The sequence below is a fragment of the Thunnus maccoyii genome, chromosome 3, assembly GCF_910596095.1.
Source record: "Thunnus maccoyii chromosome 3, fThuMac1.1, whole genome shotgun sequence".
Lineage (NCBI taxonomy): Eukaryota > Metazoa > Chordata > Actinopteri > Scombriformes > Scombridae > Thunnus > Thunnus maccoyii.
In genome coordinates this window covers 23,878,223-23,892,402 of record NC_056535.1, presented here as the reverse complement: position 1 = coordinate 23,892,402, position 14,180 = coordinate 23,878,223, and the positions used below count along the sequence as shown (strand labels likewise).

The window sequence follows — 14,180 nt, the reverse complement described above, 5'->3', positions numbered from 1 at the left end:
GTATTTCAACCTGCAGCACAGTCGCAGCTGCTGGCCAGTGAACGCAGTCAAGTGCAGCAAGAGATAGCAGCAGATGTTTGGAGTTGGTCTTTTCAATAGACCACTCTGATGGCTTTATGTTCCTGCTTGAACTTATACTATGGGCACCACAGATGAGCCTCAGCTTGTGACTATTGCTCTTTTGCTCAATGTTTATTGTTTATTTGGATCCCCTTTAGTGGTTACCTTTGTAACACCTGCTCTTCCTAGGGTCCATATGAAAATATACAGTATAGTCAACAAGTGTTTACATTTACATGCAGTAAATAAAACAGTTACAATATCACCATTACACCCAGCCCAACAAAATTACATCAAACCAAACATATTACATACATCAAAAAGAATAATTGACCATCAAACATAAAATAATGATACATCTCAGAAACTTAAAGAATAATTATGTTGCTAACAGTACTTATGTCTTAAGCCTGTTTTCAAAAATGTGTGTATTAATGCAGTTTGTCTGTAAGGGTAGAATATGATTTTAAATTTATCCCTAGCACCTGCAAGATAATAACTATTTACCCTCTTTGCTACCTAGCGGCCTTGCTGCTTCTGAAATTACTATTTACTTCTCAAGTGGTAATTATTAAACCAATTTTAGAGCTGACACATACTACCAATTGGTGCTCAACCTAAAATGACTCACCCATACACAGTATAGGGCCTTTGTAAATGTCATTCTTCATGTGGTGTTTCTGCTCGGTCTGATCTGCTGTAGCGGAATAAATGAACCTTCGACAGCAGATGTCGAAGATCCTATTGTGTTTTTGACAAATTGCCATGATTCTTAATAATCTGTACCTGCTTATTGCAAGAATCCCTTTAGTGCTGCTTGACAAGAAATAATAACCATCTCCTCCCCTCTCTTTTTATCCCCAGATTTTCCGCCGAGCAGACAAAAACGGTGAGTAAACAATACATAACATGTTCAGTGATGAATAATTGGTCACAATGCATGCTTGTTGTTCTCCCCATTCTTCCAATTGTTATTATGCCTTAGACCGTCTGGGCGGAGAAATAAGCGATTTGCATGAATGACTCTTGAAGAGAAGCTGCTTTCCTCTTCATGCTCTAACAAGTTTCTTGGCCCAATTAAAATGATGCTAAGATGCTGGATTATAGCCACGAATGGAAGAATGTGTCACACAAAATGAAGCACCTCTCTGTCACTGTCGACGCAGATGACTGGGTGCTGTTTACAAATTAATGTGAGTCATGTTAATGCAGGCTGAGCCAAGTTTTTTTTTTTTTTCTCCAAGCACTGAATCACTGATAAAATATCTTTATTAGCAAGTGCAAACGTGGTAACCTAACATTTTGGGGGAATTAGTTCAGAAAACACTCATACTATTCACTTCGCTGCTGTTTTAGGATGTCAAACCATGTAAGTGTGAGGACAGACCCTATGGACAGTGTGAATTTTGGCTGCCCCAGACAAGAGTTGACATTAACTGGTTCAGCGATGACAGTCCTCTCAGCTGAGCTCATTATAATATATAATTTATAAATCTAAATCTAACAGTGAATATATTTGGCTGGAACATGGTGAAATCTTGGATTGTCAATCCAAAGCAGAGGTCCTAGTAAAAATAGACTAAAAGACAAATCCACAGATGGCTAATTTAGAGCTTTGCTCACCAAAGACAACCTGCGTCAAAACTCTAGTCTCAGAAAATTATGACCAGATTCTCACAATTTGACTGCTGTGACAACCCATGTCCCCAGTCTGCGTGAAATGACACAGAAAACACTGATCGACGGCAACATTTTAAGACATATACATGTGCATTAGTACCTTTAAAAAGTGCAAGCAAAACAGTGCAAGCACTATAGCTGAAGCTTTTTTGCTTAATTTTTAGAGAAAAGTAAAGCTGCAAACTCAACTATTCCATTTTCTGTCATGTCATTGCCCTAAAATTGCACCTATAGAAAAAGAAATCCAAATCAACTTGAATATTTTTCAGGTGCAAATTCTGCCTGACACATCACATATTTATATTGCTTCACCCCTTATCATGAGATATGAACTACCCTTTGATAGTTCATATCGATAGTTCATATCAATTCAATGCCAAAAGGGATATTTATTTCTGTATAACAGGAGACAACATAAGGTGCCAGAGCAGGTCACGAAAGCGTGGACATCAACAGGACAGTGTTGCATTTACTAGAGATGTAATCAGCGTGACCCAAAACAGCAATTACTTCTCAACAGCTCTTAAGCTTCGGTATGGCGAGTGTTATATGTGATGAATTGTTCTGTGGCTTCCAGCCAAATATATTCACTGTTAGATTTAGATTTATACATTATATATTATAATGAGCTCAGCTGAGAGGACTGTCATTGCTGAACCAGTTGTGCAGAAAGCATGGCGGGGAGGGTGAAGAAGGGATGTTGAGATAAAGAGAAAACAAGTATATTATGCTACATTCACTGCTCTTTATCTTTCAGTAATAAACACAGGTGGGATTTTATCGTATATGTAGTATCACAATAATGATAAGGTCAAGAATGCAGTATTATATTTATAGGATGTTTGTACAGTACTTACTTGCTTACTGCTGAGGCCTCAGCTGTATCACAGTATCTTAATCAGCGGATGGAGTTTGTTCAGTTGCCATGGAGATGGATCTGTTGACATGCAAGCTCAGTAGCTGATGTGATTTCATTCATAGCATTTTTGGGATTTCTTGTCTCTTAGTTTAATTGTTAGCTTTCTTGCCAAGAGTTAGATGAGAATATAAAGCACTAAATATAGCTAATAGCTTAGCTCAGTATTGAGACTGGAACCGGGGGAAACAGCTAGCCTGGCTCAGAAATAGTCTGGCCACAAAAACACAAGTTTTCATTTTACACTTCAGATTAAACAAACAAGATATTACATGTTAATTGAGCTTTTAGAGGACAGAGGACAGGCTGGTTGTTTTCCCCTGCTTCCAGTATTTATGCTAAGCTAAGTGAATTAGCTGCTGGCTATAGCTTCACATTTATGTGATGTGCTATTGTGTGTAGCTTTGTATTTTGTATAGGCTAATATGTCCTGTGTGTTTTCTGCTTTGTATTGTTTGTTTTTGAGCTGTTATATGTTTTCTTTGTAAGGGACTGCAGATGAAAATTAGCTTTAAAGCTAACTCTGGTGCAGTGAATCAAATGTACCCAATAAATACAATACAATACAATAATGGACAGATATGTGAGTGGCATTGATCTTTGTGTCCAACTATTGCAAGAAACCGACAATGATAAAAAAAAATAAATCATTAATTAATAAATTAATTTAAGCATGAGAGTTCATTCTGAACCTAGGAAATAGTACCAGTAGTTTCACAAAACAATCTCAGCTTTCAACTGTATTACAAGGTCCTTGAGCTACTGACATGTCAGCAGATCCAGCCAGTACAGGGACTTTTGGTTGTAATTGTTTTACCAAAAAGCTAACTGTAAAGAACTACAAAAATTCAGTCCAACTCAGTTTTAATTGATGCCCTGTAAATTCTGTATTGCAAGCATATCCTGCTTTTTATGGTATAAGACTGGCTATTACCCATGTGCATGAAATCCAAAGAATAATTAGCCATGTTACATAACCCCAACTGTGTCACAACCTAATTGGCAAAATGGTCACAGATCAGTAGTCTCTAACATGTTTTATGTATAGCAGCTAAAGTTTAGTTCAATAAAAACAACAGCTGGAGACCTTCTTTAAAAAAAAAACTAAGACTAAACTCAAAATTTATTTGGAAAAAAGTTCATCTCTATGATCCAGATATTCAGACATAGGACACAGAACAAAGTTTGCAGTATGATAGTTGAAGAGGCATTTTCCTCTTTTGCTCATCAGCTTTTAATGAACCCCGCTTCTTGCCCGACATCTGCTCCAATATGGAGGAAAAGACCAGTCATCCTCAGACCATTAGTGAGGTGGAGAATCGAGAAGCAGTAGGATATGTGGTCTAAAAGCAGTGTACAGCCTTAAATTAGATATGGAGGCTAAAAGGCAGCTTATATCACAGACTTCTTTACAGATAGCCTGGTGGAATGTAACCTAAAGAGAATTGATACCAAGAATACCAGAATCTGTAATACTTTTACAGTATTTGTAGCGTAGAGGAGGTTACTATGAAGAATATAAGACACAACTCTCTTAGTAATGCTTTTGAAGCTGTGATGCATTCGTGGGAATTTATAAACCACTTAGGAGAGGCTGCAATGGGACTAACCTTTGGAGAGATAAGAGTGCGGCCTACTTTGTGCCCTACTTTACAGGACTTCCTCCCTCACTCATTTGGCTCTTGTTTACTCTGATCCTGTGAGTACTTTGTTTAGACTGACATTTTTTTAACTGTAACGGAGAAAAGGCCGCATATTTATCCCGCTGTGTTGAAAAAACAGTGCACTTCCCCAGCCTCACACTTTCTTTGGAAACATTTTCTCACCTTGAAATTCCTAATTGATTTTTCTGGCTCAGTATTAAAGAGCAATTTATACATATTGCGTTTGACTCAACCTACAGTATGATTTATAGCTACTCTCCTCCATTGTAATTAAGGAATTTCCTGTGCAGCAATGCGTTGCATGAAGGTTTTAACTATTTAAAGGAGGATATCACACAGTTAGCCAGAGTCTTTTTCATCAGGTGTGCTGTGAATACTTTCTGCCACATCTGTGTTCAACATGCTGCAGGTTTATTGTTCTCAAATGAAATAGCTGTACTGACAAATTGCTTGAATGATAAATGGTTGTGTTTGACGTTGGGCTCATCTTCTGTACAATTGTACCCCATCACTAAGGTGTGATGAGTTTTTTTTTTTTCTTGATAATAGAAATGACAAGACATGTAGACTTAAAATGCACGCTTTTTCCTTGAAGTCGTGCCACCTTTGTTTCACATGCCTTGTAGCTTTTTGGATAGAAATATTCTAGTTTGTACCATCATATAACATGAAAAAAAACCAATAAATTATAGGAACATTTTATTTAAAGTAAACAAGAAATACTGTACAAAGGAACTGGTTTTGTTCAAAGAGCTCCTGTTTCCTTTCAAACCAGGTGAACATTTGCGTATGCAGAGTACATATGATTCATTCTCAGACAATAATTAAGTTATTCATCTGGAATGTTATTGTTTTCTCTCTATGAATATTCCAGGAGTGGGTGCTGTAAAATCACATCACCTTCACAAAATTGCAAACACGACAGAAGCAATCCTTAGTCATGTTCATAATGTGGGCCTAAATGTGTATGTTATGAGTCTTTTACCCTTGTGTGTATATGTGATTTGGCCATGCGTGAATGATTTATTAATTCGAAGGCATCAGCTGGCATTTGGGTTGAGAATCTGTTTAGTAACTGGATGCTGCAGCTGTTTATGTAGAGCCACTGAAAATCAATGACATTTTAATGCATACAATTTTTCATGAAACACCGATCAACGGCTAGAAGACTTAATGCTTTATTAACATTTCAGTGCGTGAAAAATACAGACTTAATGGTGGATGTTGTGCATGTGTGGATTTATGGGATACTGCTAGTCAAACAGTTTGATTTCCATTGGGAGGACATTAACAAGATTATAAATGGAGTGATAAATTTTAGAAACAAACAGTTTCAATTACTACAGTATACCACATCAAAAGAGTTTATGAACTGTCATAGAATATGACCCATAGCAGGTTTGGGTCAGCAGGTACCACAATGTTCATGACCCCGGCAAAAAGTTACATCAGTATATTCATTTTATAAATCTCTCTTAATCCTTTCTGCATATTAAGTGAGCTCATGTTAGGTCCTGATGCCAATCTTGCGAAACTCTGCTTTAAGAAAAAAACAAAACAGTGCAGAACCGTAGAATACTGCATGTGTAACACATCATTAATGATAAACATCACTTCAGAATGATGCTTGACTGAACAAGGGTGTCCCATTTGACAAATAAGTGTTGCGTCAATTCCTCCATCCTCCCGTCTCACCCCCATATCCCTTAAGTCATAGGAAGAGATGCATATGATAAATGTGAGGATGCATGAAATGAAAGGACCAACAGGTACGAGTCATTAGCTCTCGAACACCTAATCCCCCACCAGACTGAGGATCTTCATTTTCCTGATGCTTATAATGCCATCTTTTCATGCCATCTGGCAGCATCAGTTGAGGGCCTCAGAGAGATTGAAAGCAGGATGCATGCAATTTGATATTTCCAAAGATGATTCAGGCCACATTCTTATGTGGAAACATAAATCTGATAGGAGTCAAATATGTTCTAATGTGCTAAGTCCTTACCCCAAGTTCAGTTTTTATATTTGTCTTGTTTGTACCCATTTCAGATGCCATCTGGGCTCCTCTTAGAGACTGGGTTTCCATTTATTCATGTGCACAAGCATGTTATTTTGTAGACAGTAATTAGTTATGGCTCATATTTAAAAGTAGATGCAAATTGCAAAATTCAGAAGTGGGAATTAAAACCTGTCGTGTAGCCTTAGTCACTGAAAAGTCATTGAAAACACAATCTGCATATAGGCGCACAACAACAATTCTACATATTAGCCTTCTTACATGCAACAAAATCTTGCATGAAGAAGACATTTAACCCGGAACTGTCAAAGTGGATAGAGGAAACCACCAGTAATGATCATTAGTCCATCAAAGAGTATCATGAGTGTCACTTCGGAGCATATCTGCTGTCTGTGTAATTTGGCACCCACAAACATAGGAAGCTTTCCAAATACAGCACTGTGAGAGAAGACATAGACATGTGTGTTTGCAGGGGATGATCTCATCCACAAACTTACTACAGATGGCATCAAAATATATAAGCACAATTTCATAAAGTATGTGTAAGGGGATCAAAAAGCTCCCACATGCACAAATATATTCTGTAAGCTAAGACTCAAAAAACTAAACTCAACTAAAATATAAAATTGCACACTGTTCAACAGGACATCAATGATGCATTAACCATGTTCATACCAAAGAATTTTATATTGCATACCTGTTAGCAATGCTGGAGTAGAATTTCTAATCCCAGTGACATTATAAGTTTATGTGGTAAAAAGTGATGCAAGTTCACAGACACTGATTGGTCTGCCCTGAGGTGTAGATAACACAGATTAGTTTCCTTTAGAAATGTCTTTTTCCATTTTTAATGTCTGTAATGATGCAATTCTTTTCATGTTTTACTTTATCTCTGATAGATAAGCAGAGGCACATCCTGGAGCTGGAAACTCTTTTTTCCTTAAATCACAAAAGATGTTGAAAGTCTTGTTATCATTTAGATTTTTGAGTTGGGGAGGAAAACACAGATACGCAGACATTCTGAAAAAGAGGGAAAGTGAGCCATACACTGTCCCAGCCAGCATATTAAACATTCTGGTCAGAGGTAATGACAGGCATTGTCAAAGAGGCTCCAGCTGAACAGATGGTCTTCAAGCTTGCCCTTGAGTTTTCAGCTTTGCTGAGTCAGCCAACTGGAACTCTATGGCATATTAAATTGCTGTCATTTTACCTTGTCTTTTGTGTAGACGGGGTCATTATTTGGGCAGATTACTCAATGGCCTGCAAAGCCAGCAGTCATCCTGCCCTCAGAAGGTTTAAAACTAAAGCCAAATAAAAATGAGGGATGATAGTTCCCTTATGGGTGCTGTAATGACATGGCTGGATAGCTTTTGTTTGTCTCAGTAGCAGTCTGACCCTCTATGACAATACCAGTCTGTTTGTCTGATTCATCTAATACTTCACAGTAACACTCATTTGTCTTTATGCCCATTTTGGCTCCATTTTATCACTCTGATTGCTCTGCTCTGTCATTCACTCACATTGCCCGACTGAGTAACCAACTCCCTCCAGTATACTTCTGATTGCTTGAGTGTCTGTCGTGTCTCTGAAATGTTCTCCATAGATTCCAATCTATCTATTGGTGTAGGCTTCTTTATTAGGATTAAAACATCTAGCAGATTCTCTCTGGCAGGCTAACTGCTGACTGATTGGTGTGATCTGTGCCAGTAGACAGACTGATGGTAGGCTCAGGATGGAATGCTTCCTCACAGATGACAACCAAGCTATTTATCTTCTGCTATTGATTTTTCTGTATATTGTCTGTCACAACAGGCTGTGCTCACAGTTAACTAGTCTGAGCACGAAATAATTCCCAACTGCTGACAATCTGTAGTTTCTTTTTCTTATATTTTGTGGAATATTTCTTCAGTATTTGCAGCAAATAATTTCTATATATTAACATGACTTTTGTGTTTTTGAGTGTAAGTTACCAATCAGAACTGTGATAGAAATGAGTGTGATTGATCAATAAGTTGCAAGAAAATGAATCAACAATGAGTTAATAAAAATATTTTCAGGTTCCAGTTTGTCAAATGTGAGGATTTGCTGCTGTTTTATATTTTAATCGACTATATTGGGTTTTTGGACTGTTGGTCGGACAAAACAAACATGAAGATGAAGATGTCAAGTTGGACTCTGGGAAATTGTGATGGACACTTTAATACTATTTTATGGACAAAATGACTGAACAGTTATTGACAGATGAATTGATAGTAAAAAAAACAAAAACAACAACACTAGAACAACAGTAGAGTGGAAGGAAGAACAGAGTAGTAAGGTACCAAAGAACTCATTTCCACTGACATGGTGCTCATCAGATTGTTACACACCTGAAATAGAAAAAGGGGTGCGGACAAAAGAAAACTAATCTTACAGTAGCTTGAAATTATATATAATGAAGTTTCTAGAGTATTAATAGTTGACATGCAAGATGCTTTTTATAAGATGCTATCAATTATATACGTTATCTTAATTAATGCAGCACAGTCATTTTAGATCAGTCTAACTTATCTAAAATGACAGAATAAAGAGTATTTATTGTAGATACACATATTTCACCCCAAAATGTTGTTAGCTCAGTATGAAGCACATACAAGACCAAATGGTACCTTTGTATATGTATCTGTGGTTTTCTGAGTGAAGAAAGAGGAATATATAACACGTTAGATACTCTCAATTCAGACAAAATTACACTAAAACAGTAACAGTTTCTTTATATATTTATCCTAGTTTATTTGTTAATCTTTAATCTTGATCTGATACAAAAGAATTCTCTGAAAATGGTCCTCATGAGAATGTTTTTATTGAATAATCCTTATGATTTCATAAGAGCCAGCGCACTATATGTTGTAATGATGCAGTTGTTTTCTCTTTTGTAACGTATTTACTCTGTTTTAGATGATGGTAAGCTGTCGTTTGAAGAATTCAACACTTACTTTGCGGATGGTATCCTGACTACTGAGGAGTTACAAGAGCTTTTCTACTCCATAGATGGTCGACAGAATAAGTGAGTTTTTTTTACTCTTTTTGGTTGAACCATCACAATGAAAAACTACTCATGTTTAGTTTTCATGTGCTATATTAAATTGCAACAGTGCTCGAGTTATGACATTTATTTTTAAGAAAAGAAGCAGAAGAAAGACTAAACAGCAAGTGTTTGGAGCTTAAAGGCACAGTTAATGTGTTCCTTTCAAGTCATCAGTTACAGGCTAAATGCCTCACAGCTGGAGGGAGGTCTTCAGTAAAAATAAGCCCGGCATCCGAACTCAAGCAGGCCGAATTAATGTTTACCCCCTTCCCTTGGACACCAGCCACTTCAAAACCTACTCTGCTGAAACTGCAATCAGAAAGAAATCAGCCTCGGGGTTGCTGCTGAAATCACTGGTCTGCAGAGAATATTTAACTCTCTGCAGCCACAGAAGAAAAAAAAACATTTCTGCCTTGTTGTGGTATATGAAATGGTTTTATGTTTCATTCTTTTCCTAAAGCCAGTTGCCTTTATTGTCTTTGGCAGATTAGATATTTATATTCATGAGGCAATTTGCAACCTTTCCCTCCCTAATATATACACTTTTTACTTTGTACCAACAATTGAAGGCTAAGCAAAGCTTTCTAGCTTAGCTGTCGAACCATATGTATCAGCTCTGGTGAAATACTGAATTTGATCAGTAATATGTAGTTTCACAAGCTATTAAAAAGGTTTTGTTTTCGTCCCTAACCAATTAGATTGAGTGTGGTGTTTGGACTTCACATATTTTTTGGTGTGTTGCCAGTTCCTTCATCACTGTTTGATAAATTGATCCTGGACATGCTGTTAGGCCGGTACTGTCACTGATGTGACACACCAGCCCTCAGACCCTCTCTAACCAAGCACTGAGCTTTGAGGCACTCGGCATGAACCAAGCTCTAATATCTAATTAAAGGCCTTTCTCGTTGGGGATAACAGCACTGTTAACCATATAATATCAAGTCTGGAACAGAAGCATTTCCAAAACCTGCACAGGCTTTGATAATGAGGCTTAAAGTAACAGAGCACAGAGTATACTTCCTTTCAATTGAAAATAAAGAAAAAAATCTCTTTGGTCATTGTGATAGTCGCCTACAGCAGAGATGTGTGGACTAATGTGAGTTGTGTGACTGAAAAAAAAACATGGATTGTTTGGCCTGTAGACGCTGTTTGAGCTTTTCATTAACACAAGCCATTAACCAGCTTCACTTATGGTCTGCATCTGACAGCGAAAATGACCTGTAAAATGCCATTAAAGCAACAGGGGAACTTTACATAAAGCAGCACTACAGCTTTTATCAAACTGTGATACTGAGAAAAAAATTGCCTGCAAACTAATAATTTCTGTCATGACTGGTAAACAAAGAAGTATTGATTTGAGTGTTTTTCTAACCAGAAGGCTAAACTATATTCCCTGATGTTGACTGGCAAGTGCAGAACAGTAATTTTACACTGTACTAACACAAGTTTTACAAGATTTGTTTGGTCTTACAGTAACACCGGTGTCTTGTGTGTATTCCTTGGGCTAATACTGTAATAATATTCACACACTTCAGTGCCCCACAATCTCTCTAGCAGGAATGAAGAGCGGCACAATTTTTAATTTCTCTAATTAAACTCTGTTTTATGCTCTGCCCTGCAGCAATCTGGACACTGACAAGCTATCAGGTTGGTGGGAGAGTGCTTTGTCTGATTTAATGTGTCACAGTACATCAATTTCTGTACAACTTTTTTTATCATCTTAAAATATGTTTGTGTGTGCCTGCATATGTGCGTGTGTGTGTGCCAGATGGCCTGGATAAAGTGAGGAAATAGGGCAGAGACCTGTAAATACCAGTAGTACCCAGAATAAAACGCCTGCATTATTTATTGAATGGGAATGGCATCTCTTCCATCTGACGTCAAGAGAAGTTGACTATTTTCCATGACAGAATGTTCCTTTTATCTCAGATTTAGTTCACTGACCGTGTATCAGTCATTGTGTTGCTATTTTAAGGAGTTTCAGAGTGATGTTGGTGTAAAAATCAATTGTAGAACTTAATTGAATTGAAGCAAGAGGAGTGTAAAAGGTACTGCGGGTCCATTAACCCCGGATCAAGTTGTTACGCACCTGTGTGTTATATCGTGTGCACTCTTCGGTTATAGTAATTAAGTTTTTAATTATGAAATAAGAGTTAGTTAAGACTTAAGTCCTTCTGTGCTTTACTGATGCGATTTTACAAATGGAACTGAAGAACTTTCCCCATGCAGCCTTTTACTTCAACTCATTAAAAAGTTAAATATATAACTTTCTCAGTTCATGTGAACTCCATCATTTACGGTGTAAATATGAGCATCTGTGGGAGTTCCTGGATATCTTTTCAATATATCTGGTGTCAAATTAAACACCGCTTCTCTCATCAACTGTACACAAGTGTGAATCTGTTAATAACATTTTGGTTATTAAAGTGATGTTTAAAACACCACTGTATCAATATCATACAGTGAGTGTTATTGACATATAGGCATGTGTACATCACATATCTCCAACTCTGATAATAATGTTTAAACTAAACATGGATATTTTTACTCATTTCCAAGATATTCTCACCGCCACAGTCATGTTTTCATTTAATTGGAATCTGTCATAGCAACATAGAAACATTTTTCTCAGCGTTTGAAGCCTCAAAGAAAACATTTGATTGTTTTGACATTGCAATGACACTGACAGCTTGTTTCTTATCTCCTGTAGATTATTTTTCTCAGCACCTGGGGGAATATCTCAGTGTTCTTTCAGCTCTGGAGAGCCTGAATATTGCCATCTTAAAGGCGATGGATAAAACTAAAGAGGTAAAATTTCATTGAGGATACATAACAACCTCTATTTTTGGCTCTCACATTAAGTCGTAAGCCATTTAGTTTTGTGTGAATTTTGCCTCAATTCAATCTTCTACAGTATTAAAACTCACATGGAGTGAAAACAAGTAGGTGTGCAACACACACACACACACACACACACACACACACAAACGTCAGGGGTTTCTGCTTTGTTTAATGCTGATTCATGCCAATGCAAGGAAACACTGCAAAGATGGAGCCAATGCTGCACTCAAAACTGATGAGTTAACACAAAACACTTCAGCCACACACTTTTCCATTACTTACCATTATATTATGCTTGATTTTAAAGGAATAGTTTGGGAAAATGCTTTCTTTGCTTTGTTGTCAAGCTACTACCAACAGCTAAACAGAACAGGGGGAAACAGCTCGCCTCGCTCTGTCCAAAGCATCTCTAAAGCTCACTAATTAACACGTTTATATCTCATATGTATGTAAACAAACAATATGTTAATTAGTGAGCTTTAGAGGTGCTGGTAGCTAGGTTTTGTTACTTGTGGACACAGCCAGGCTAGCTGTCTCCCCCTGTTTCCAGTCTTTGTGTTAAGCTAAACTAAGAGGCTGAGGCTTGTTACCACACAGACCACAGATAGAGTGATAACAACCTTCTCATCTAACGCTCAGCAAGAAAACAAATAATTTTATTTGCCAAAATATCAAACTATTCCTTTAAGATTCTTATCTTCACTTAGAAGGATAAAGTCTGTCTGTCTTTGATTTTTGCCAATGTAGCTCAATTTTGGAGAGACATATCTGCTCTGTAGTCTGACAGTCTATGAATATGAATCATGTCACTACTGCAGGAAACTAGTCACTTACTATTCCAAATGTTCCAGTAGATTTAACAAAAGCTTCAAAGATTAATGTGCACCCATTTTGCACAAGCTAACTTTTTGTTTCCCTGTCAACACTTTATTTGATTCAAGCAGACAAGACATTTTAAAATTGCCTCAGGACTGTTGGAGGTAACAACCTTGAATCAGAGATTTGAATTATAATTGAAGAGAAAAAAACAATGCTTGTTGCACAGGGAAGAAGAGAGGAGATGTGTGCTGAATAATTATGCATCCTGTCTTAATTAGATCACCTTGCTCCTCTGTTCTGATTCTTCTTTAAAGCTGTCAGAGTGGGGATGCCCATAGAGGATTGCGCAATTGCTAGTTAGCAGCCTTGGTCTGTCATACTGTGCTCTGGACTGCTAATCCCATGATGCATTTTCAGTAGAGGATAGTTGTCATCATAAGTCTTGACAAAGAGCTACTGCACTGTTACTTTAGTAGCACATTGCGTTAACAAGACTCCTTTGAGAATGCTTAATCAAATTCGTGTTTGGGGACTCGAGTAGCAATTATGTCTCCTATTAAAGTTCTTCCATCTTGGAATTTGGATATGCAGTACTGAATAATGTATGCGTTGAGAGAATGAATTAGCCTATTTAATTGCATCTATCATACTTGTATATGTAGTTGTTTTGTCCTGTCTCTGAGATGCTTTAACTTTCTAGTTGCTTCTGTTTAGGCATTATCGTCCATAATCTCTGCGTCTGTCTGCTACTCTATCTTTCTCTCAGGAGTACCAGGGTTCCAGTGTGTTGGGCCAGTTTGTCACCAGGTTCATGCTGCGAGAGACGTCCAGTCAGCTGCTGTCTCTGCAGAGGTCGCTGCAGTGTGCCATGGAGGCTGTGGAGGAGCAGAGCAGCCCTGCCCCGTTAGTACTAGCAGTAGCACTTCACTTCAATACACTATTTATACTGTTCTATGGGCATGGAAAGTACTCAGAAATCGGATGTGTTACAATCATGTATCAGGACAAAAAGGACCTGCGTTAGTGTAATTTTCTTATTGTGCAGCAAAAACTATCTCTCTTGTCAATAGTCAAATGTGGTTGCTTTTAACTGTAATGTCAATGTTTCCATAACCT

General features: G+C 37.5%; 1 protein-coding gene across 3 annotated transcripts in view; it reads left to right on the top strand.

The window, feature by feature from the left end:
• necab3 (N-terminal EF-hand calcium binding protein 3) overlaps window positions 1-14,180 on the top strand; it is a 35,378-nt gene that overhangs the window by 5,932 nt on the left and 15,266 nt on the right. For all 3 annotated transcript variants that reach the window (XM_042401536.1, XM_042401521.1, XM_042401528.1), the window contains exons 2-6: window positions 925-949; window positions 9,275-9,383; window positions 11,026-11,051; window positions 12,115-12,212; window positions 13,831-13,967. In XM_042401536.1, coding sequence (XP_042257470.1) covers window positions 925-949; window positions 9,275-9,383; window positions 11,026-11,051; window positions 12,115-12,212; window positions 13,831-13,967 — 395 coding nt within the window. The remainder of the gene's footprint in view (window positions 1-924; window positions 950-9,274; window positions 9,384-11,025; window positions 11,052-12,114; window positions 12,213-13,830; window positions 13,968-14,180) is intronic.